Source organism: Spea bombifrons, chromosome 6, assembly GCF_027358695.1.
Source record: "Spea bombifrons isolate aSpeBom1 chromosome 6, aSpeBom1.2.pri, whole genome shotgun sequence".
In the NCBI taxonomy this organism is placed as follows: domain Eukaryota; kingdom Metazoa; phylum Chordata; class Amphibia; order Anura; family Pelobatidae; genus Spea; species Spea bombifrons.
Genome location: NC_071092.1, coordinates 27,663,421 through 27,686,961, shown reverse-complemented (window position 1 = coordinate 27,686,961; position 23,541 = coordinate 27,663,421). Strand labels below are relative to the sequence as shown.

At 40.6% G+C, this 23,541-nt stretch overlaps 1 protein-coding gene across 1 annotated transcript in view; it reads left to right on the top strand.

Moving 5' to 3' along the window:
* Window positions 1-23,541, top strand: part of LOC128500923 (uncharacterized) — a 44,562-nt gene that overhangs the window by 19,826 nt on the left and 1,195 nt on the right. Inside the window, exons 16-38 of the mRNA XM_053470294.1 lie at window positions 256-516; window positions 739-999; window positions 1,248-1,508; window positions 1,720-1,980; window positions 2,658-2,918; window positions 3,317-3,574; window positions 4,269-4,526; window positions 4,641-4,901; window positions 6,701-6,961; window positions 7,291-7,548; window positions 7,735-7,992; window positions 10,083-10,340; window positions 10,995-11,252; window positions 12,378-12,662; window positions 13,247-13,507; window positions 14,146-14,403; window positions 14,578-14,835; window positions 15,126-15,386; window positions 17,026-17,286; window positions 18,158-18,418; window positions 19,404-19,667; window positions 20,314-20,574; window positions 22,848-23,135. Of these exons, the coding sequence (XP_053326269.1) occupies window positions 256-516; window positions 739-999; window positions 1,248-1,508; window positions 1,720-1,980; window positions 2,658-2,918; window positions 3,317-3,574; window positions 4,269-4,526; window positions 4,641-4,901; window positions 6,701-6,961; window positions 7,291-7,548; window positions 7,735-7,992; window positions 10,083-10,340; window positions 10,995-11,252; window positions 12,378-12,662; window positions 13,247-13,507; window positions 14,146-14,403; window positions 14,578-14,835; window positions 15,126-15,386; window positions 17,026-17,286; window positions 18,158-18,418; window positions 19,404-19,667; window positions 20,314-20,574; window positions 22,848-23,135 (6,033 nt within the window). The remainder of the gene's footprint in view (window positions 1-255; window positions 517-738; window positions 1,000-1,247; window positions 1,509-1,719; window positions 1,981-2,657; window positions 2,919-3,316; window positions 3,575-4,268; window positions 4,527-4,640; window positions 4,902-6,700; window positions 6,962-7,290; window positions 7,549-7,734; window positions 7,993-10,082; window positions 10,341-10,994; window positions 11,253-12,377; window positions 12,663-13,246; window positions 13,508-14,145; window positions 14,404-14,577; window positions 14,836-15,125; window positions 15,387-17,025; window positions 17,287-18,157; window positions 18,419-19,403; window positions 19,668-20,313; window positions 20,575-22,847; window positions 23,136-23,541) is intronic.

Here is a 23,541-nt window from a genome sequence, read left to right as displayed (position 1 = left end):
AAGAGAAGACTTGCCCTGGACCTTCTGTACAGTTGTTGATGGCATTGTGGGCCCCACAATTCACACAAATGTTTTTATTGCATAGAACTTGCAACAATTCAGCAATTCTAGAGTTGTCTTTAGGATTCAACTGCATCTTTATTAAACTATTGTGGTTCTTGATTTCCTGTGAGATGTTCTCCTAATCACATAACTATCAAAAGGTCAATATAGTGCTTGCTTTCTTCAACTTCTGCTTTTTTTATTTGCCTTCAGCTCCTTGCACCCCCCAAAATGTGACCACCAGTTTGGACTGTGTTAATAACACTGCAACGGTTTCTTGGAACAACGTTCTTGGAGCAACCAATTATACTGCAGTCGTAACTGGGAAAGATGGGGAGCTCCATGTGTGCAATTCAACAAACACCCTGTGTGACTTTGTCAGCCTTACATGCGGGAGGACTTACTTGGTAACTGTAGCAGCAACCAATGGAATGAGCCATAGTGATCCCAGTGTTCCTGTAGAATTACAAATGGGTGAGTCACAATTGTCTACATCAGGGATGACCAAAATGTGGTTCTCCCCTGTCATGGGCTTGTTTTATGCAGGTACTGTCACACCAAGGGACTAACTAAGTTGCTAACGTAGCACATGACAGCATGTATATATGTTTGTTAGCGAATATGATTAGAAAGGAGAAGAATACATGGTCATTCTGTGTAGACATGTCAACCAATTCTATTCATTTAAATCCACAGCTCCCTGTATAACAGAAAATGTATCCCCTATGGTTGACTGCAAGGACAATAGCGCAGCTCTTTCCTGGAGCGGGACACTGGGGGCTGAGAATTACACAGCGGTGGTGGTGGGGCCTGACAATAAGGAGCACACTTGCCACACTGCTAACACTAGCTGTCACATCCCGGCTTTGAGATGTGGTGTCACATACAAGGTCACTGTCATGGCATTTAATTCTCAGTGTCAAGGAAAGAACAGCACTGCTATACCATTTATCACAGGTATGTTCTGGGAAAAACACTTATTTCAGGCAATTCCATTTTATGTGCACATGGGAGTTCTGTGACCAACTGGTTTAAGTTAGTAAGAATGTTTGTGTTTTTTTTAGACTTTAGACTGAAGCTTGACATTATGAAGACATTTCTTTTCTTCTGATTTGTACAGTAGATGTTTCGCTTTGTTATGTTGTTTTTCGGTTTTTTTTTCGTTTTTTTTTACTAATGACTACTAAACGTTGTGGTTTTCACAGCCCCTTGTGCTCCTACCAGTTTCCATGCTGAAACAGACTGTGTTGAAGGCTCTGTGACCCTCTCCTGGCAGCAGGTGCCTGGCGCTGAATATTATATGGGCTATCTCATGGGATCTGGTGGTCTAAATCGGACTTGCAGTCCAACACAACCAAACTGCACAATCTCCAACCTACCATGTGGACAGGATTACACAGTGGCTCTTTCAGCTGCCAACAGTCAATGCAGAGGACCAATGAGCCAAAGCATTAGGGTCTTGACTGGTAGGTTGGTGGAACTAATTATATTATATATTTCATTATATTATATTAATTTTATATTATAAAAGACATTTGTTGGTTTGTATCGGTTTGTCTTTGTAAATTCTCGTCTTGTCATACCCCTTGATGTATTGTATTAAGCTCATCGTAAATTGTTGGCGCTATATAAATAAAAGATAATAATAATAATATGTCATTACTGTATTCCCAACAGCCCCTTGCATTCCTTTGAACGTGAACACATTTCTAGACTGTATGGATAACTCAGCATTGATAACCTGGAACCAGGCCCGTGGAGCTGTCAATTATACATCGTCGGTGACAGGACTGCATGGAGAGAAATATAACTGCAGCAGTCACGATACATCATGCTGGATGCGGGACCTCCCATGCGGGGAAACCTTTGCAGTGATGGTTACAGCCCAGAATGACATGTGCACCAGTGCAGAAAATAGTCTGAGGATCCTCCAGACATGTAAGATGAGCTGGAACAGAATTCCCATATGACACACATATGTAAATTAGATTCTGTTTGGGGAACGCTGCAGAAAACAGAGCATAATGAATACTGAATGAATATTCTAAAAAATAATATTTGATTAAAGGGGCTCTATCATGTAAAATGGCACAGTCCCACCTAAATCAACCATGTATAGTAAATTTATTCTACCACCCATGTTCCAATTTATTTTGGTGCCAGAAACATATTATTGGTCAGGTAGGGATGCATCTATTTTAGTATATGAGAATAAGCTGATTTGAATGGCCCAAAAACGGTATACATAAAACATTCCATTTTAAAGAAAATTTTAAAATAATGTCTTTTTAATTAAAATTGTATTTCCCTACTATTCCAATTAAATAAAAATCACTACACAATCACTTTTTATTTTATTTTTTAACTCTCTTTCTATTGTTTGCATAACACTATATGGTATTTTTTGTGCTTGATCATTTTTCACTATCCATTTCAGATACTTGTAGGCAGGAATATCTAGATTTCTTTTGTAAAAGGCTGGATTTGGTACTGCTTGTGTGACTTATTTTTATTTTGTTAAAACTTCTTATTGAAAAATCATTAAAATTCCTGATTTAAAGTCGGTTGATTTAGATCAAAGCATTGTGGTTAATTATGAAACTTTGTTTCTTTAGGTCCCTGTGTGCCCCAGAATCTAACTATTATTTCTGCCTGTGGCTCCAACATGGTGACACTACAGTGGGTGGCATCTCCAGGAGCAATGTTTTATATGGGCACCATGACATCATCCAAAGAGGACATTTATGTTTGCAACACAACAGATACAGCCTGTAATATAAATGGAATAAAGTGTGGCGAGACGTACAATGTGTCGCTTACAGTGTTCAACAACCAACTAGCCAGTGTCAGCCTCGAACACCAAATATTTCAGACAGGTAAAACTGCTACCAAGACTACAATATAACAGTTTCCCATCTGATGAAAACCTCTAATCTTTTACCTTCTATGTTGATGAGTCAGTTCAATGTCAGTTTTAGTTACAGATCATATTTAACAATAGTATAATACTTTCATTGATATTAATATTAAAGTTTAGAAAAAACAGGGGGAAAAGGCACATACAAAAGTTATATATTACAACTACAATTATATATTTGAACATTTTCACCCACTAAGAATGCCTTCTTCAGCCAATTGAAAAACTGGAAGTTATGTAGTTTTTCAGAAGTCAGATTCCATAATCAGTTTTTGTTATATAACACATTTGTTTTTTCAGTTTGTCTGATGGACTTTCAATGTCAAAAACATTTTTTTTCCTCTATTGAAACTACAGCCCCGTGTGTCCCCACAAATATCATGGCAGAGCTACAATGTGGTACTGATTTAGCATTGGTAAGGTGGGATTCGGCCCTTGGAGCGACAATGTATACTGTGGTCGTGACTGGTATAAATGGCTGGAATAAAATATGTACCACACCCAACATCACCTGCGAGATCACGGGCCTAGAATGTGGTCAAATATATGGCATAGACCTCACCGCATATAATTCCCAATGCAGCAGTGTGGCTAGTCCAGTGGAATTCCATACAGGTGAGAGGGAAAAATCTTAATAAGGATCTTCCACTTCCACTAATTCTAAATTTGACTGTTTACCAACCTCAATGTCCTATGAGACAGGCAAGCTGCAAATTCTGGAACTACAGGTGAGCCAGACGCAAGCCAGAACTTGGCCTAGATCTAATTTGATTGTAGTAAGGATTGAGAACAGAGAGGACTTCAAGGCAGAATATATATATAATTTTTATACACTACGGTTCAAAAGTTTGGGGTCATTTCTAGCTGTGCTAACATAATTGTAAAATGTTTTTCTAATTATCCATTAGACTTTTACATTTAAACTTGGATTAGCTAACACAACGTGCCATTGGAACACAAGCGATGGTTGCTGATAAAGGGCTTCTGCACACCTATGAAGATATTTCATTAAAAATCAGCACTTTCCAGCTACAGTAGTCATTACCAACAATAGTAACGTCTATAATGTATTTCTGATCCATAATGGACAAAGTTTGCTTTTCATTCTAAAACGAGTGACCTCAAACTTTTGGACGGTAGCATAGCACTGCATTCCCGCTGCCCTTATCTCTTTCTTGAGCCCTTTACTGTTCCTGTCTTTATTTGTAATGAAAGAGTGACATTGTTACTAAATGATGTTGATTAGGTCTTCTAATTGTGTATGATTGTAATGACTCATTTACTAATTTCTTGTAAACACAATTATCAGAACCCTGTGTGCCACAAAACATGAAGGCTGAGGTACTTTGTGGAATGAATATGGCAGCAATATCTTGGAACAGACCACCTGGAGCTTTAAATTACACAGCTGTGGTTCGGGGACCTCATGGACAAGAGCATTCCTGCAGTACAAATGAATCAACGTGTAGTATTGGCATGCTGACCTGTGGTCAGCGCTACAATGTTACAGTCACAGCCTTTGGAGATCAGTGCACAACTGAGAGTAGAACCTCAGAGTTTCACAGCAGTAAGTACAACTCAATGATTACCAGAGAAAGCTAGAGACAACTGGTCCTCCAATTCTGTTACAGCAGAAATGTGAACAATTTTGCAATTTGTATGTATCTGTTAACTTACACAGGTCCTTGCACACCAACAAATGTGTCAACACAGATTCATTGCGAGGACAACACAGCAACAGTAACTTGGAACCCAAGTTCCGGAGCAGAAAGTTATATTTCCAGAATTACCACAGTCAATGAAGAGGAGTATTCCTGTAATTCTACAGGAAGCAGCTGTGATGTCAATGCCATGTTGTGTGGCCACACATACACCGTTACCGTCACTGCAGTTAATGCTCAGTGTACCAGTGAACCCAGTGCCCCAGCTCAGCTGAAGACTGGTAAGCCTGTGTTGTGGTGTTAGTATGTGTCATCTGGTCACTAACAGGTGATAAAATATATAAACTGTGCTGTGAAAAAGTATTTTCTCCTTCCCAATATTTTTGCATATTTGCCACACTTACATTTTTCAGATCATCAAACTAATTTTAATATTATACAAAGTTAACCTGAATAAACACAAAATTCATTTTTTAAGTTCTGGTGCTATGTGAAAACAAATACCGTATTTGCTCGATTATAAGACGAGGTTTTTTCCAGAGCAAATGCTCTGAAAAATACCCCTCGTCTTATAATCGGGGTCGTCTTCTAATCAGACCCCAAAAAAATGGCTGGGGCCATGCTGCTTACCGGTCGCGAGCAGCGTCTCTTCCGTTAGAAGCAGGAGGACAGGAAGCTTGTAGCTTCCTCACAGAACTCTATCTCCCCCTCCCTCCTCTGGGGGCGGGGCCAGAGAAGTTGCTGGTACAGCCGGTCCCCTGCAGAAGTCTTCGAGTGAGAGATCTGCAGTTCAGGTAAGGGGGTGGGGGAGGGTTTTTGGGTAAGTATGTGTGATTAATGTGTGAAGTATGTGTGATTAATGGAATGAATGAGTATTTAAATGTTTGTGAATGTGTGTTTGTGTGTGATAGCATGGATGTGTAAGGGGGGTGGGGGTTGTAGCATGGCATAGGGAGGCTGTAATCCCACTACTATCATCCCCAGGTTCCAGCATGTACTGGCTGCCTTGGCTTGATAGGAGTGTGATTGCTGTTAGCAGCAATCACACTCCTATCAAGCCAAGGCAGCCAGTACATGCTGGGTTAAAAGGCATATCATGGGGCTGAGTGGCATATAGGGGGTTAAAATGCATTTCTGGACCTCCAGAAATGCATTTTAACCCCCTATATGCCACTCAGCCCCATGATATGCATATATACCTCCAGAAATGCATTTTAACCCCCTATATGCCACTCAGCCCCATGATATGCCTTTTAACCCCCTATATGCCAGAGTGGCATATAGGGGTATAAGGCATATCATGGGGCAGAGTGGCAAATAGGGGGGGTATAAAGCATTTCTGGGGGCAGAGTGGCATAACTGGGGGGGGCAGGTTGGCAAATAAAAGGAAATTTAAAAAATATATTTACATGAATTAATATTTACTGGTAAAACTTTTTTTCCTATAGGGTCGTCTTATATTCAGGCTTTTTGTTTTTTTCCTAAATTAATATTTTGATTTTGGGGGGTCGTCTTATAATCGGGGTCGTCTTATAATCGAGCAAATACGGTAATTTCCCTCTTAGTTACTAAATCAATCAATGAACCAAATGCAGTTGATAATTAGGTTGAGTTTCACCAGACGCATTCAGGTGTGGTTACTGCTAGCCCTGTTCAATCTAAACATCAATTAAATAGAGTCTTGCAAAATGAAGTAAGCTCTCAAAAAGTCTCAAAAAGCAGCACATGATGCTGCGATCTAAAGAAATGCAAGTACAGATGAGAAACAGTCGTTGATATTTATCAGTCTGGAAAGGGTTACAAAGACATTGTTAAGCATCTGGGACTCCAGTGAACCGCTGTGAGAGCCATTTTCTACAAATTTAGAGAAAAGTGGGAACAGTGGTGAACCTTCCTGGGAGTGGTCAGCCTACCAAAATTCCTCCAAGAGCGTATTGAAGACTCATCCAGGATGTCACAAAAGAGCCCAGACTAACATGCAAAGAACTGCAGGCCTCCCTTGCCTCAATTAAGGTCATTGTCCTTTTCCTCTTTCTCTTTCTATGCCAGAAGTGTTACAGTTACTTCAACTTTTCTCCAGGTCCATGTGTCCCTCAAATATTAGACACATTACCCCTATGTGTCACGGACTTCCTCACTCTGTCATGGGGTGAGACATCTGGAGCAGAACGTTACGTGGGAATCTTAATGGAAAGCAGTGGGAATGCTTTAACCTGTAACACCACTGATGGAAGCTGTGATATCAGAGCCATAGAGTGTGGACGGACTTATACTGCATCTGTAGCGGCATTTAATGACCAGTGCAGCAGTGGGAACAGCTCATTTGTCACGGTCAAAGCAGGTATTTGTTATTCTCTCAAATAGTTGGAGAAACACCTGGATTTTTATAGGGTAGTCTTATATTCATGCTTTTTCTTTCTTTTCTAAATTAATATTAAACTTTTGGGGGGTCATCTTATAATCAGGGTCATCTTATATTTGAGCAAATACGGTATTTTGTTTATGGCTCCCGTTTTATGCCTGGTAAATCTTTGTGATTGACCATTAAGAACATTTTTTAATGATGTATGATGAATACTAAACGTTATTTGCCACTCATTCTGTCCCGTCTGCTTTCTGTCCTTTATACCATTCATGGCACAATATTCTTTAATTTCTTTATTATTCCAGCTCCATGTGTCCCCACTGATCTCAGTGGCTCGGTGACATGTGACACCCATTCTGTGACCTTGTCTTGGGATTCTGCCCGTGGTGCAGATATATACACCATTATCGCTCAAAATGGAGAGCATGAGAGCTTGTGTGTTACTTCAAATACATCTTGCAATTTTACTGATCTGCTGTGTGACGAGGACTATGAATTCACAATAATTAGCTCTTCTGAGAGCTGCAACAGCACTGGGAACAAATCTATCCATCTGGAAACAAGTAAGTCAGAGAAAACGATCATGAACCTGTAGCTCAGTGATACTGTTTGGTATCACCAGGGGTTGAGTGAACTCTTCAGTGTGGCCACCATTACACTTCTACAGCTTCCTGTTTTTGCATGAACATCAGAATTATACACACACCCCTAATGGCTAATATGTATTATTTGTCTTTTCTTCCCTTAAGTTCCCTGTGCTCCCCAAATCCTTGATGTCTATACGATGTGTGGGAATAATTCTGGGTTTGTACAATGGGATAAGAGCCAAAATGCCAGATCATACATGGTCAGTGCAAACAGCTTTGATACTACCCTGTCATGCAACACATTTGACACGTCCTGTGAGCTCCAGAACTTGAACTGTGGGGAGAATTACACTGTGACAGTATTTGCAGAGGATGGCATCTGCCAGGGACCTGGTAGTACAGATGTCACCTTTCAATCAGGTAAGAGACTCATGCAGATGAAGGTATAGTATGCATATGCTTTGAAGATCTCATTTTCTACGTGGAGTGAAGCAATAAACTTTTATCAGGTGTTTTCATATGGTGAACTTATTTCTTGAGAGTGCATATAAAGATATTGTAAAAAAAGATCTTCAAAACTTCAACTTTTTATCCATCCATAAATCTATAACCCATGATGGCCTGCCCACCACTCCTCTCTGTTAATACTGTGCTGATTTTAGTCCTGAAACCCCTGAATATCCTCTGTTTTCTCATGTTTAAATCACTCCAGGGTAGACGTGCAAATCATATGGGTGCTTTAAATGGCAGATCTGCACTTTGATGCCCTTTGATGCAGAACCCTTTCCAGCAATACCTTGCTTGCAAGTGCAGGATGGGCCAGACACCATAGACCAGTGGTGGAGTCGCATTAAATACATGAAAGGATGGATATATTAGAACCTAATGTTACTACATTAAAGTCCACTGGTTTTTATAATCATATCATGCATAATTAATAAATATTAGTCAACATGAATATTCATTAGCATTACTTTTGGTCCTCAAAACACTACAATTACATTATTACGTTACATTTTATTTATGGCGCTCCTGATATTACAATAGGGTAGAGCAAAAAATAACAATAACATTAAAATTGACAATACACGAAATTGACATTAATATAACCATGTTAAGTCAGACTGCTACAGAAGAAGAAGAAGAGAGCCATGCTCGTGTAAATTCACAATCTACAAGGTTATAGTGTGTTAAATGCATTGTACCTAATGAGCTATGTAGATTGTTAACAATCAAATTAAACTCCTCCAAATGCCAGGTGCAAGAAACTCCCTTAATCTAGGGATACATTTAAACAATGGTTAACAAATTTAGTTTGAATCTAGGAGGCAGCCAAAAAATGTAGGAACCATTTTTCCCCAAATATTTTTACTTCATTTTCATTAATTTAATGTTTTGGTGAAATCTTCCCTCTCCAGTGGTGCTCCACCATCATATGTCCCCCTTAATATTAAATATATATATATATATATATATATATATATATATATATATATATAAAATAATCAATAAATATGTCACATTCTAAAGATAATGAAGATATCTCACAAAATATATGTAATAGATAATTTAAAAAAAGTTTAAATAGTTTTGATCAATACATGAATTATTTAATAAACAGTAAGGATAATCCATTTAATAAACAATAAATACATTTGTGAAAACATTAATAAGCTCATAAATTAATACAGTACTAGCAAATCAAGTAGATATTTAATTGCTAAATATGAAATTGCTAAATAAATTGGAACTAACGTGTTTACGTACGCTAACACTATACAGTAACAGACACACATGTTAACATCATATGCTCATGCACAGGCATTCTAACAACATACACTAATAAACACACGCTCTAGCACTACATGCTGACATATACTCTAATACTATACAGTAACACACACAACACCATACACTCATACACACTAGCACCACACACTTTACAACACACACACTTTACAACAACATACACTAACACATACAGACTGTCTCTGACACTGTACGTACTATACGTTTGCATACACATGTATACACACTGACTCTAGCACTATAAATATATACACTGACTCTAACACTATACACACACTCACTGACTCTGGCACTTCACACACACACACTGACACTGCAGTATAGTATACACACACACTAACTTTAGCACTATACACTGTAGACATGTGCATTCAGATTCAGCAAGGAATTCAAAATTATTGTATGAAATATGTGGGCCGACATTCACTCACACATTCTCACACTCTCATTCTCTCTCTCTCTCATGCCCTCTAAATATTTCTCTGCCTTCACTGTTATTGGGTATACAATTATCAAAAATAATTTAAAATATATCCTTTTATTAATGCTATGTGTTGTACTGCATGGTGTCCTGTTGTTGTATTTCGAATGTGTCTGGGACCACATGGGATACTACTGTGATCAGTAGAAAGACATTACAGTTAGTGGGTAAGTCATGGCAAGGATTCCGAGTTGAAAACCAACTTTCTTTTGTATTACAGCACCGTGTGTTCCTACAAACATCAGGGTAGAACTAGAGTGTGGGACTGACTTGGGGTCCTTGTGGTGGGATTCTGCACTTGGAGCAACAATGTATTCTGCAGTTGTTACCGGGGCAAATGGATGGAACATAACGTGTACCTCCCAGACCACAACCTGTGACATCAGTGGCCTTGAGTGTGGGCAGACATACAGTGTACTGCTCACTGCATCCAATTTTCATTGTAGCAGTGTGGCAAGTCCAGTGGAATTCTACACAGGTGAGAGAAGAAAATGTTCTTTGCTGCTCCTGAAGGCTTACAGCCAGATTTAGTGCTGTATATTGCATTGTTAACTTGGTGAGATGGCTTTCAAGAGATTACCAAACATTAGAGCTATTCCTAATACACGATAAAGTCAAGTAGTTAAGGTGTTCAACCAATCTGCAAAGTGCCAGGTTAGTGATTTCTCCCCATAAACAGTTGGTGATCTCATACACTCCACAACAGACCCTCAACAAAAAGGAAAGATGTTCTTGTGTAATAGGTTTATTATTATTAAGTTCACTGTGATCTCGGTGTCTCATCCGTTCCTGTGTTCATGTGCTAAATCTTTTGCGATTTTATTCTACCCCTAATATAATATGTCTGTAATTAATATCTATCCAAAATATATCATATGTAAGAGAAAGGCCTGCGCCAGGAGTGGCTGAGGTGAGTACAAGGAGAGAGAGAGAGAAGAGGAGGAGAGGGGAGAGAAAAGGAGAGAGAGAAGGGAGATACAGTTAATACAAATATATAAAACCAATTTTTCTTTTTTTAGTAACATTTTATCGATGTACAGTATTCTTACTATATTTTACTCTTATGACTCATTATGTGTTATGTTTAATATTACCGTATGTTTTATATTCATGTATACACAATTAACTTTAGAACCCTGTGTGCCACAAAACGTGATGGCTGTGGTCCTTTGCGGAACAAATATGACAGCATTATCATGGGACAGATCATCTGGAGCTCTGAATTACACAGCAGTGGTTAGAGGATCTCATGGAGAAGACTATGCCTGCACTACATTTGAATCAACTTGTAGTATTGAGATGCTAGCCTGTGGTCAGATTTACAATGTTACAGTCACAGCATTTGGAGATCAGTGTAAAACTGAAAGTGCATATCTAGTGTTTCACAGCAGTAAGTACAACTCTATAGTCTGTTCCAAATAACGCACACAAACTCACTCTACATTGACACATACAGTACATAGACACACAAGCTCTCCCTTTCCCAGATGCCACTAAGCCTAGTCTCACCCTGATACTCTGAAACCATACACTGACACACACTCACTCTTACACCATATAGTAATATTCACACTCATGCTAACACTACATGCAATCACTCTAGCATCATACACACACATGCTGACACCATACACTAACACACACATACCCTAACACCATACAGTAATACATATAATCTAACACTCATACACACAAACTTCATACGCCATACAGCAACACTCACACAAACACTATACGACCATACACACATGCTAACACCAAAAACGTACACACAAACACTCTCCAATGCCATATACTGATAAAGACATCCACTTTTAAGGGATGCCAATGGACACAGGCATATTTACCTTGGGCGTTGCCCTAAGCCTAACTCATGGCAATGCCCCCAGGTGCCATCCTCACTGTAGCAAGATATGACATTACATTGTGTGACATGAAGGAGCGCACAGCCCCCCATAATGTAAATCTGTTAGATGGGGAGATCTCCCTCTTATTACTTCATTGAGCAGGAGGACACCAGAGGACCTGAGCAACCAAGAAGATGATCTGCTCTTCAGTTTTTGAGAGGAGGACTGCTGGCCTATCTAGTATATGTTGCTGTTGCTGGATGCCTGGGATAGGACATGTTATTTTCCAGAGGCCAGCATCAGGCAGCATACAGACCTCAAAGGAGGAATCAAAAATATAGAGCAGTGGTTACTAACAATGTAATTGGGGCACAACAATGGCCCAGATTTAATGAATTTCCATATTCAAGTAGAATGTGGCAATTACGAAATGGCACACCTTTTCAGACATAGGCCAGTTGGATCAATAATATGCAAGCTTTATAATTTGAAATGTTTTTTCTCTAAGTATGCTGTTTCAAATGAGAAGATCTTGTGACGAAGATCAATGTGATATTGAGACATATTGAGGGAAATGGTGTAAGATGAGCCCAACCAACTGAAACGCCTCGATAAACCATGTTATAAGATTTTCATTATGTTAAGTTAAAGAATGTTATATTGAGATTGATCAAAGCTTCCCTCTTTCAAAGGTCCCTGTACACCCACAAATGTATCAGCTCAGATCAATTGTGAGAACAATACTGCCGCCGTGAGTTGGAACCCAAGTTCTGGAGCCCAGAGTTATATTTCAAGAGTTTTCTGGGTCAATGAAGAGCCATTTTCCTGCAATTCCACTGGGAGCACCTGCGATGTCAGTGCCTTGCCGTGTGGTCACACATTTGCCATCACTGTCACTGCAGTTAATGATCAGTGCACCAGTGAACCCAGTGCTCCAGTCCAGCTGCAGACTGGTAAGTGCTTATTATGCAGTGACATTGGTAGATCAGTAGTAGATATTAATACAGATAGAATTTTGGAAGTGATCCACACATAAAGATTACAAAGTTGGGCACTAGTAGTAGATTACATGTGCTGCAAAAGTAGAGCAGGGAACTTGATGTAACTACTGGATGACAGAATTTGCCAATATTTGTAAGCTGTATGGTATTGATTGAAGCAGTCGGCAGTATAGAGGCCATGCTGATGAGCAGTCAGGGCAGCAATAGGATGAGGCATGTGTGGCTTCTGCTTTCCAGGTGTCAGGGTCATCTCATACCTAGTTTTTTGGCATGCCATTTGGGAAAAGAAGAGTTAAGCAAACAAGACCTTTGCTCCAGTGGCCGTGTATACTAAGCTTTTTTGTAATGCCCACAGTCATTGTTAGAGCCCAGAATTTTGTTAAAATTCATCTCTGTCTATGGACAGCCACGCATTATTTCACTGACAGTCTTACGTACATTTTTAAGTCAGCTGGACATGAAGCCATTGATTTTCTTTGTTATTTCAACTATTGTGCTGTGAATGTCCATTCATAGCTACTTGTATCTCTCCTCAGGACCATGTGTTCCCCAGATCTTAGACACATTACCAAGATGTGCCAGGGATTTCATTAGCCTATCATGGGGTGAGACATATGGAGCAGAACATTACGTGGGAACCTTAATGGCAAGCAGTGGGAATGCTTTAACCTGTAACACCACTGATGGAAGCTGTGATATCAGAGCCATAGAGTGTGGACGGACTTATACTGCATCTGTAGCGGCATTTAATGACCAGTGCAGCAGTGGGAACAGCTCATCTGTCATGATCAAAACAGGTGTGTTTGGTATGGTTGACATGTTTGTGGAAACATCAACCAACATATTTATTAGCAACACTTTCTGAATTTCTTCTTTTTATAATAATGAACTCTTCTTCTAAATCCAATACTCCATTTTTAAACTCCAAGGACCACAAATAATAATATCTATAGAGATACCATTAGCCCAGATAAACAGCTATTGTGATTATGGGATTGACATGATTATTTCTCCCCATTACGTTACCCCAACCTGGTAGTTGGACGTAGTCTTGACAGCTTTAGGAAGAGAAAAATAGGTTAAAAAAAATGTTAGTTATGTAGGTTTTGATCCACAAAACGATAAACTTGGATAAAATAGTGGTAACGTTTAAACCTTTACATTTTACAGATTAGTAGATTTGGTCATCCACTCCAAAAAAATCTTACAAATCTTAATGTAATGTTTCACTGTATAGCAAATTGATGGGGAACTTAATTATGTAGTGCTATAAAACATGTTAGCATGTTATATGTAATAAATGCCAATAATTATGTCAATTATAAAAATTCGTTTTAATCGATACACTACACATACTAGCAATCTGGGTTTGGCTATGCTAAAAAAAAATTCCAGTCCCCGAGTTATTAAAATCTTTAAATTCTGTTTATTTTAGCTCCATGTGTCCCCACTGATCTCAGTGGCTCGGTGACATGTGATACCCATTCTGTGACCTTGTCTTGGGATTCTGCCCGTGGTGCAGATATTTACACCGTCACTGCTCATAATGGAGAGCATGAGAGCTTGTGTGTTACTTCAAATACATCTTGCAATTTTACTGACCTGCTGTGTGACGAGGACTATGAATTCACAATAAGTAGCTCTTCTGAGAGCTGCAACAGCACTGGGAACAAATCTATCCATTTTAAGACAAGTAAGTCAGAGACAAAGATCATAAATCTATAGATTCTACATTTTGTTTGAAAAAGAATAATGTATGCTACAGTGTGACCAGCACTTCACCTCTGCTTAAATAAACCTCTTAAGACCCAACAGACACATACTCCCTACACTACAAAATTAATCAAAGTATTCTGTTTTCCTATAGTTCCCTGTGCTCCCCAAATACTTGATGCCTATGCAGCATGCGAGAACAATTCTGGGTTGGTAGATTGGCACAAAAGTAAAAATGCAAGATCGTACCTAGTCAATGCACATGGCTTTAATAGCTTCCGAACCTGCAATACATCTGACACGTCCTGTGAGCTCCATAACCTGGAATGCGGGCAGAATTACACAGTGACAGTTTGGGCAGAGGATGGAACCTGCAGGGGACCTGGCAGTACTCAGGTGACATTCAAATCTGGTGAGTGTCTCTTTGATTAGAGGGAAGATATGCAGTTATATCTGAGATCTGATTCATCTCTGCTTGTCATCACTGTGAAGACAGACTAATATACCCCTGTCTAATATTGCACCGACAAACCGTTGTAGGGTTTAGATAAGTATCTAGATGTACTCCGCTTATCCCTTGATGTGAATTCTTAGACTGAACTGAGACAAAGCCTGCTATATTTTTATGTTATTTGGAAATTTGTGGCTTGACGACTTCTAAACTGAGAATTTAATCGTAATTTATTGTTTTCTTCCTCCTAGTTCCATGCATTCCCCAGAATGTTGTCTCCACTGTGATATGTGGTGATAACGCATTGTTAGTGTCCTGGAACAGCAGTTCTGGAGCCACTGGCTATACTGCTACAGCTACTGGAAGACATGGTCATCTTCTCACAGTAAACACTTTTGAGACCAGTTGTATGTTGCCCATGCTGGAATGTGGAGAAGTTTATACCCTGACTGTCTTGGCCACGCATGACGATTGTAAAAGCACAGAAAGCTCTGAGGTGGAATTTGTGTCAGGTAATGATTAGCATAGAAACTTGAATATAGCTTCCTGTATCAGATAAGACCCGATTTTCCCATTCTGAATCATCTTTATGGTTACTTGTTCTTTATATCTCAAGCATATTTTAGTACCTTACCATTTAGTCTTCAAGCCTACTGCGCCAAACAAATGTAGGACACACTTAGAAGGGCTTATATAAAAGAAAAACATGAAGAGAATTAGGCATTAATTATGATAAACAGTAGACTTGTGCATTCGTTTTTATACAAGCAAGCAGCTGAGGGAGGAGCAGGACAAAGCAGGCCTACCCCACCACCGTCTACGTCAGTTTGAAATAACCCGTTGGAACTCCGCCCTGGACATGATGATCCGGATCCTAGAACAGCAGCGGGCTCTTCACTACATATCCTCTGAGGAGAGCATTGACCGGGGACTTAAGCCAGAGCAGTGCCACTCTCAAACCACACATGCATGACTTGCTGGAGGTCTTTCCAAATGAACAATTACAAATGGAGGTCATGAAGCTGTTCTGTAAACCGATAGAGGAGCTAAAATGCTGCCTGCAAAATATCAAGGACACCCCAGAGTACACACTGACTCAAGGGTTAAGGGCGAGTTGGCCCTTAAAAACAGTTGTCAAAGTTGTAGAGACATGCGTGTCCGTAGATTGCATGAGATGCAGCATAAAATGGTTATGCTAAAAAGAGGGATGCGGGAAATACAAATTCCTACAAGCAATGGCAGCCACATGTCCCATTTCCAATCCCTTGAGAAGCTGCACTGACCCACCGGAGCATCACCCATTCAGGCAGCGTCCCTTAATATCTTAAGGCACTGCCACTACCTCCTGTACCTAACCCTCTACCTTATTGGGGAAGCCTTTTTTTAAAACATTCCATAATATTGTGGAAATTCAATCCTGCTCCGTGGGCTGCATGTGCCTACCATCTGCCAGTGCTTGCCTGCCTGCCCATTCTCAGTGCCTGACTACTACTGCTGCTGCTGCTGCACCTCTTTGACCGACCTTACTCTGGGGGCACATTTAAAAAAAATATTGTATAATATTGTGGTGAAAATTCAGTCCTGCTCAACGGGACTGCATGTGCCTATCATCTGCCAGTGTCTGTCTGCCAGGGCCCAGTGTCTTACTACTATTGCTGTTGCTGCACCTCTTTGACTGTCCTTTCTTGCCTATAATGAAAGGTGAGTCCAGAAGGCGTCAGGGAAAGCCCCATGAATGTCATTCCCATTGGAAAAAGGCCCCCCGAATTTTGTCCGAGCCAAACAGCCGGGAAAGAAAATTTGTTGTCAAAAATGAACACGCCAAACATGAAACGAAAATTTTGTGATTTTGCTCTCCTTGCACAAGTCTAATAAATAAAAATCATGTCAGTTTATGCTGCAAATGAAACAAGTGAAGGTGCCCAAAATAGAAAGGAAGAAATAGAATGTGTAATAGAATGTGTAACATTATAGAAAAGTAACATATTATATGTCAATGAAGACACAGTAGAACAAATGTATTTGTGTTTTTTTTTTATATAAATGATTTACAAAGTTGTTTGCCCTTAGTAATATTTACTTCTGGATCCTCGGCAAGCATTGGATCCTATATTTCTCTCACTATAAGATCACATGAACTTTATTTTCTAGCTCCTTGCAGCCCTCAGCACCTTACGGCTACACCTCAGTGTCACTTAATGGGAGCATCTGCTTTCTGGGAATCAAGTAAGGGAGCAAAATCGTATGTCACAGAATTTATTGGACCGGAGGGGAACAGAACTACCTGCAACACAAATGACACATCATGTTCAGTGTCTGGGCTTGGGTGTGGCCAAGTTTACGATGTCACTGTGACAGCCTTTGATGACAACTGCCACAGCTTAACCACGAATATTACTCAGATGGCATCAGGTAACGTTCTTTTAGCATCACAATCAAAATGAATTATTGTTATGGGAGGTAAAGTTACCGTAAATGTAAGTATTGGATTATAACAAATGTAGATTTGCATAAGCATATTTACCATAATAAAGGAGATCAGGGATGAATGGGGTACAGTATAACCAGGCCACCTTATAATACAACGTCTCCATTGTTTACCTATCTGGACGAGGGAGCAGACATTCAGTGCCATATACCTTTCTCCATGGGCTGACCTTACAGAAGAGTTGGTCCCACCATATGGTAGACTTCTGAGCTGGAGGGGACCACTAACATGTTCTCTTATTTTATTAGTAAGTAGGAGGATAGTAACAGAGACATAGTGTGCCAAGGCTCTAGAGTCTTGCAGCCCTGAATTCCACAAGTAAAACATAGTCACCTACCTTTGTGGGACTTCTCACTGCTTTTGAACCTACCTGTTTCTTGCTCCCTAACACATGTTTTAAGAATGAAGTCAGCTATGCTGGGCTAATGAGTATGTGATATCCTCTATGTATATAATAAGCCCTTGAGCAAACACCCTTGTGGTTCCTCCATACAAGATTTAAACCGTAATAAGAATTGGTGGGAATGCTCTAGAGAGTTATGGTGGGTTAAAAAGGCTTTACCTAGGACAGTCCTTAATAGGTTCTAAGTATTGGCAAAAAGAGATGCATACAATTTCAATTCAAAATCTGAAATATTAATTTAATATGTTTAAAATTTCACACATCTATCATCATAATTTCTTTAAGAGATTATTCAATAACTATGAAAGGTACATTAAAATTCAAGCTTTAACTTTCCACTCGATATTTTAACTGTGCCTAAAAAAACCCAATATGTTTTCCTTTACTGCCAGCACCTTGTGCCCCCACTGAAGCCATGGCTGAGATAGACTGCACCGGCCACAGTATCAATGTCACCTGGACCCCCAGCACCGGTGCTGAATCCTACACAGTCGTTGCCTTGGGAAATGATGGCCAAACAGTCTACTGCAACACAACAATGAACTCATGTAACATTACAAACCTGCTCTGTGGATACAGCTACTCAGTCTCCATTATAGCTAACAACAAGGACTGCAGCAGTGAAATGCATAGTGTGGGAGTTTTTGACACAGGTAATAGGATTAACCAGGGGCGTACCTAGTGTATTTGGCACCTTGGGTGGATCCTGTATGTGACACCCCCCCCCCACTTTAAAACTGCATATATATATACTGAGGCAAACATTGACGGTGGTATAGGATAATTCTTATCGTTATATACTGAGGCAAACATTGATGGTGGTATAGGATAACTGTTATCATTATATACTGAGGCATGCACTGACTGTGGTACAGCATAACACCTATCTCCATATACTGAGGCAGACATTGACGGTGGTGCAGCATAACTGTTATCATTATATACTGAGGCAGACATTGACGGGGTTACAGCGTAATCCCTATGACTATATACTGAGGCAGACATTGACGGTGGTACAGCATAACTGTTATCATTATATACTGAGGCAAACATTGCCGGTGGTACAGCTTAATCCCTATCACTATACATTGAGCCAGACATTGACAATAATGCAGCATAACCCCTATCACTATATACTAAGCCAAACATTGATGTGGTGTAGGCCTACCACTTCAGTGTCTGATGTGACAGACCTTCTGCTCCATTTATTAATCCGTGATCTCCTCAACTGGTCCTGCTGCTTGGGGAGCGGGTGCCAGGTACTAAGACCGGCTCTGGTGGTGCCTGGGTGCTGCTCACCCCTCACTGGGGTGCCTCAACATAGCCCTGGTTGAAGAAATATCATTGACTGCTATTCAGACAAGAAAATTCAGAATTTTACCCCAATACAGAATATTCCTATGTTTGGCATTGTGTTATATGCCAAACATGTAATGTGCACTTCCTCTAAGCCATATAGAGAAGTATAATGAAATGTCCCTGACGTAAACAAGCAAGAATATCAATATTCTGACAAGAATGTTTAAAGTGTACTGGTGATTGTTACAAAATAAAATTTTCCTTTGTGTGCAGGTAATTTATTGTCATTAATTTAAAGCTCAAGATAAAAAAACATATTCCATTATTTCTCTTCCTCAGTCCCATGTACACCAGATAATGTTTTGGCGAACATTGACTGCGTGACAAATGAAGCTCTGGTCTCCTGGCAGGAAAATAATTATCGACAAACTTTCTATACAGCGATTGCCCGTGATATTTCAGGCAATGAACTATCCTGCTCTACTCTTTCTTCATCCTGCCGAATTTCTGATTTGGGGTGTGGACAAGAATATTTCTTTGAGGTAACTGCAGGGAACCGGCATTGTCATTCACGACGGAGTGAAGTCTACAAATTGAAGACAGGTAGGTGGTGGGTACAGTGGTTTATTTAGACTGGAGGGCACCCTAGGCCTGTCCCGGGGAAGGACAGGCACTGGTATTCTCTCTGCTGAGCATTGGCTGCATGCTATGGAGGCTAACCTTCCCTACTAGCATGTTAAATAAGATGCAGAGGGGCTGCTGGCAGAGTGACTACCACCATGCTTACCCCCCCTAGGGCTATGCCAGAATTCACTACTAGCTAGACAGACATGTAGAGAAGACTGCAGTTCCCATAATGCTCAGCAAAGATCCAGCTGAGAATATTGGGGAAATGCCATAGATCTCCATATAGTTCATGGATGCACAGCTTACAAACATCTGCCTATTGTTAAACTGCAACTCTCATTGTCATATGTAAGACCATCCTTTGAAGATGTATAACCTTTTGGATGTTGTGATATCAAGTGTTTGCCTTCACATACTTATAGTATGTCATATGTTCTAAATTGACTGGCATGTGCAAAACGTATAGATCGACCCGGAGGAGTGTAAAGTAGCCAGGCTTAATATTTACAGGTTCTGTAAATAATACAACAGAACCATCAGCCCCACTTAAGGCCATTAAGACAAAAACACCACTGAGAGGATGTGAATTATATGGTTTCCCTGATTTATTTTTAATCTGTAGCTCCTTGTGTTCCTGAAAAGACTAAAGTACTCATGGACTGCAAAAATAGTTCTGCCACACTCTTGTGGGAAGCAAGCAGGGGAGCTCTCTCTTATCTGGCAAGCGTGTATAAAGATGAAAACCTTGTACACTCATGCGACACGGAGCAGACTCTGTGCACGGCCCACAAACTAAACTGTGGAAGTACATATATGTTTTCAGTATTGGCTACAGATGTGAAATGTAACAGCTCCACCACCGCACCCATCTTGTCTGGTTTAGGTAAGTTGGAAGATCTGAAATAAACATGCATGTTTCCTATTTTTATTTTAAACTCTAGCCCACGGTGTGAATGAAGTGGACTATTGGCAAGTATGTTGTGCTCCAGCTTCTATAATACAATGAATATGGACATGTATAATTGTAATGTATTATTGGATGATGACGCAGACATTCAGTACCTGACATGAATACCATGTTCTACCCATATGTCTTAACTCTTTGAGTTTCTGAGGATTTACCAAGCCCTCAAAGTGTTAATGAGCATATCCACTGTCCAGTCATTGCACTTCTTCTTACACCATTGGTTACAAGTAGCATAAAAAGTGTTATTCTGTTTCAGTTATTATACCCTCTAGGGCTGCAACTAACGATTATTTTAATAATCGATTAATCGGCCGATTATTTTTTCGATTAATCGATTAATCGGATAAAAAAAAACAATATGCAAATTTTTCGTTTATTTAAAAGAATTTAATGAACTGGATGTTAAAAAACAACTTAAAATTTACATTAACATTCTTATTTTGTTATGATGTAATAAAAAACAATATTTTCAAAGTACAAGAACCCAAACACAATATTTATGAAACAAAATAACCCCAAACATTCTGAAAAGAGGTGGACTATTACTGTTCAAGAAACTTTGCCCCAGCACTTTGCACTTTGCACCCAGCACTTTGCACCCAGCACTTTGCACCCAGCACTTTGCACCCAGCACTTTGCACCCAGCCCTGGCACTTTGCACCCAGCACTTTGCATCCAGCACTTTGCACCCAGCATTCAGCACTTTGCACCAGCACTTTGCACTTTGCACCCAGCCCTGGCACTTTGCACCCAGCACTTTGCACCCAGCCCTGGCACTTTGCACCCAGCACTGGCACTTTGCACCCAGCACTTTGCACTGTGCCCCTGCACCCAGTCTCTAACTCTGCCCTGCACCCAGCCCTGCCCCCACATTCTGCCCTGCCCCCACACTCACACTCTGCCCTGCACCCACTCTGCCCTGCACCCACACTCACACCCACACCCTGCCCTGCATCCCCACCCCCACTCTGCCCTGCACCCAGTCTCCCACTCTGCTCTGCACCCCCACTCACACCCTGCATCCCCACCCCCACTCTGCCCTGCACCCAGTCTCCTGCCCTGCACCCCCACCCCCACTCTGCCCTGCACCCCCACCCCCACTCTGCCCTGCACCCACACTCACGAACCGCTCTGTGCGAATGGAGCCACTCGCACAGAGCGAATCGCTCTGTGCGAATGGAGCCACTCGCACAGAGCGAACCGCTCTGTGCGAATGGAGCCACTCGCACAGAGCGAACCGCTCTGTGCGAATGGAGCCACTCGCACAGAGCGAACCGCTCTGTGCGAATGGAGCCACTCGCACAGAGCGAACCGCTCTGTGCGAATGGAGCCACTCGCACAGAGCGAACCGCTCTGTGCGAATGGAGCCACTCGCACAGAGCGAACCGCTCTGTGCGAATGGAGCCACTCGCACAGAGCGAACCGCTCTGTGCGAGTGGAGCCACTCGCACAGAGCGAACCGCTCTGTGCGAGTGGCTCCATTCGCACAGAGCGATTCGCTCTGTGCGAGTGGCTCTGTGCGATCCGTGCACATAGACATGAAGAATACTTACCTCCGGAACGCGTCACATCCGTCACGTAGCTAGAAGGCGGAGACTGCAGAGCGTGTAGCAGAAGCGGGGAACGCTCGCGGAGGTAAGTAAAAGGAGCCGAGTGCTCCAACAACGAATTGATCACTCGATTAATCGATAACGGAAATCGTTATCGATGATTTCCGTTATCGATTATTATCGATTTTATCGATTCGTTGTTTCAGCTCTAATACCCTCATTGAAACGTGTCTCACGTTTGATGGGGGAAAACTAACGGGGATTGAGAGTATGTTTAGAAATCAAAGCTAAAGCCTACATCAGTGACAGTACAGTGATACACAGACTGTAACCCTTCACACCATGCTAGATCCACTCAAAGCAATTTTTCAAAACAAACCAACAATATGGGGTTATGCATCAGGAACTGAAATGGAGATATCGATGATATACTTTGGCGCTTAAGATATAGTAACATAGTAATTTAGGCTGAAAAAAGTCCATCAAGTTCAATACTTCTACCTATCCTTCCTACTTTTGATCCAAAAGAAAAAACCCAATTAAGATATTTTTATTTTTTCACTTCTAAAAGACATATTTCTCCTTGGATCAAGAACAAGGAGACACTATAATGTATTTTTATAACGTGTCTTTTTACAGTACCCTGTCCTCCTGACCAAGTGGAGACTTCAATCTACCATGGCACTGTAAAGCCTCAAGAAGTGGAGGTATCTTGGAACGAAAGTCACTGTGGAGTAGATTATATGGCTGCAGTCCAAGGGGAAATAGCAAATGATCCAAACTCTTTATTCATCTTGAACTCTTACTGGACTTCTTACATGGACTTCTACATCCCAGTTCCCTGCAGTTCTTCTTACAATGTCACAGTTACTGCTAGGAACTCAGCTGGAATGAGCTTTCCAAGTGATCCTGTTGAAGGTTACACAGGTTTGTATGTTAAAAGTCTACGCTTTAAGTCCAACTGGAAGAAAGCCACTATATAAATACTATAGTTGTAATGTTACATAAATAGAGTATAATGAAGGATGCCAGATCAGTTTGAAACACGAGTGTTCTTATTGAGTCATTCACTTTTACTATGCCCTGCCGTTAAAAAGAGATGGACTTGGGTAAGTGTAGTTCTGCGTTATTTTGCTGGCATATTTAGGACATTTAGTCATAGGAGACAAGAAATCATGCCCTCATCGGTTTTTAGATGAACCATCTGCCACATATCTTCTTTAATGTTATTCTACCTGCCTTTGGGTAAAGCATTTAATTCATTAGTTATTTTCCTATATAAGTCTACATTTTGCTTGAAGTTGTCTGTGGAAAGGATTTGTTTCTTGGTGTA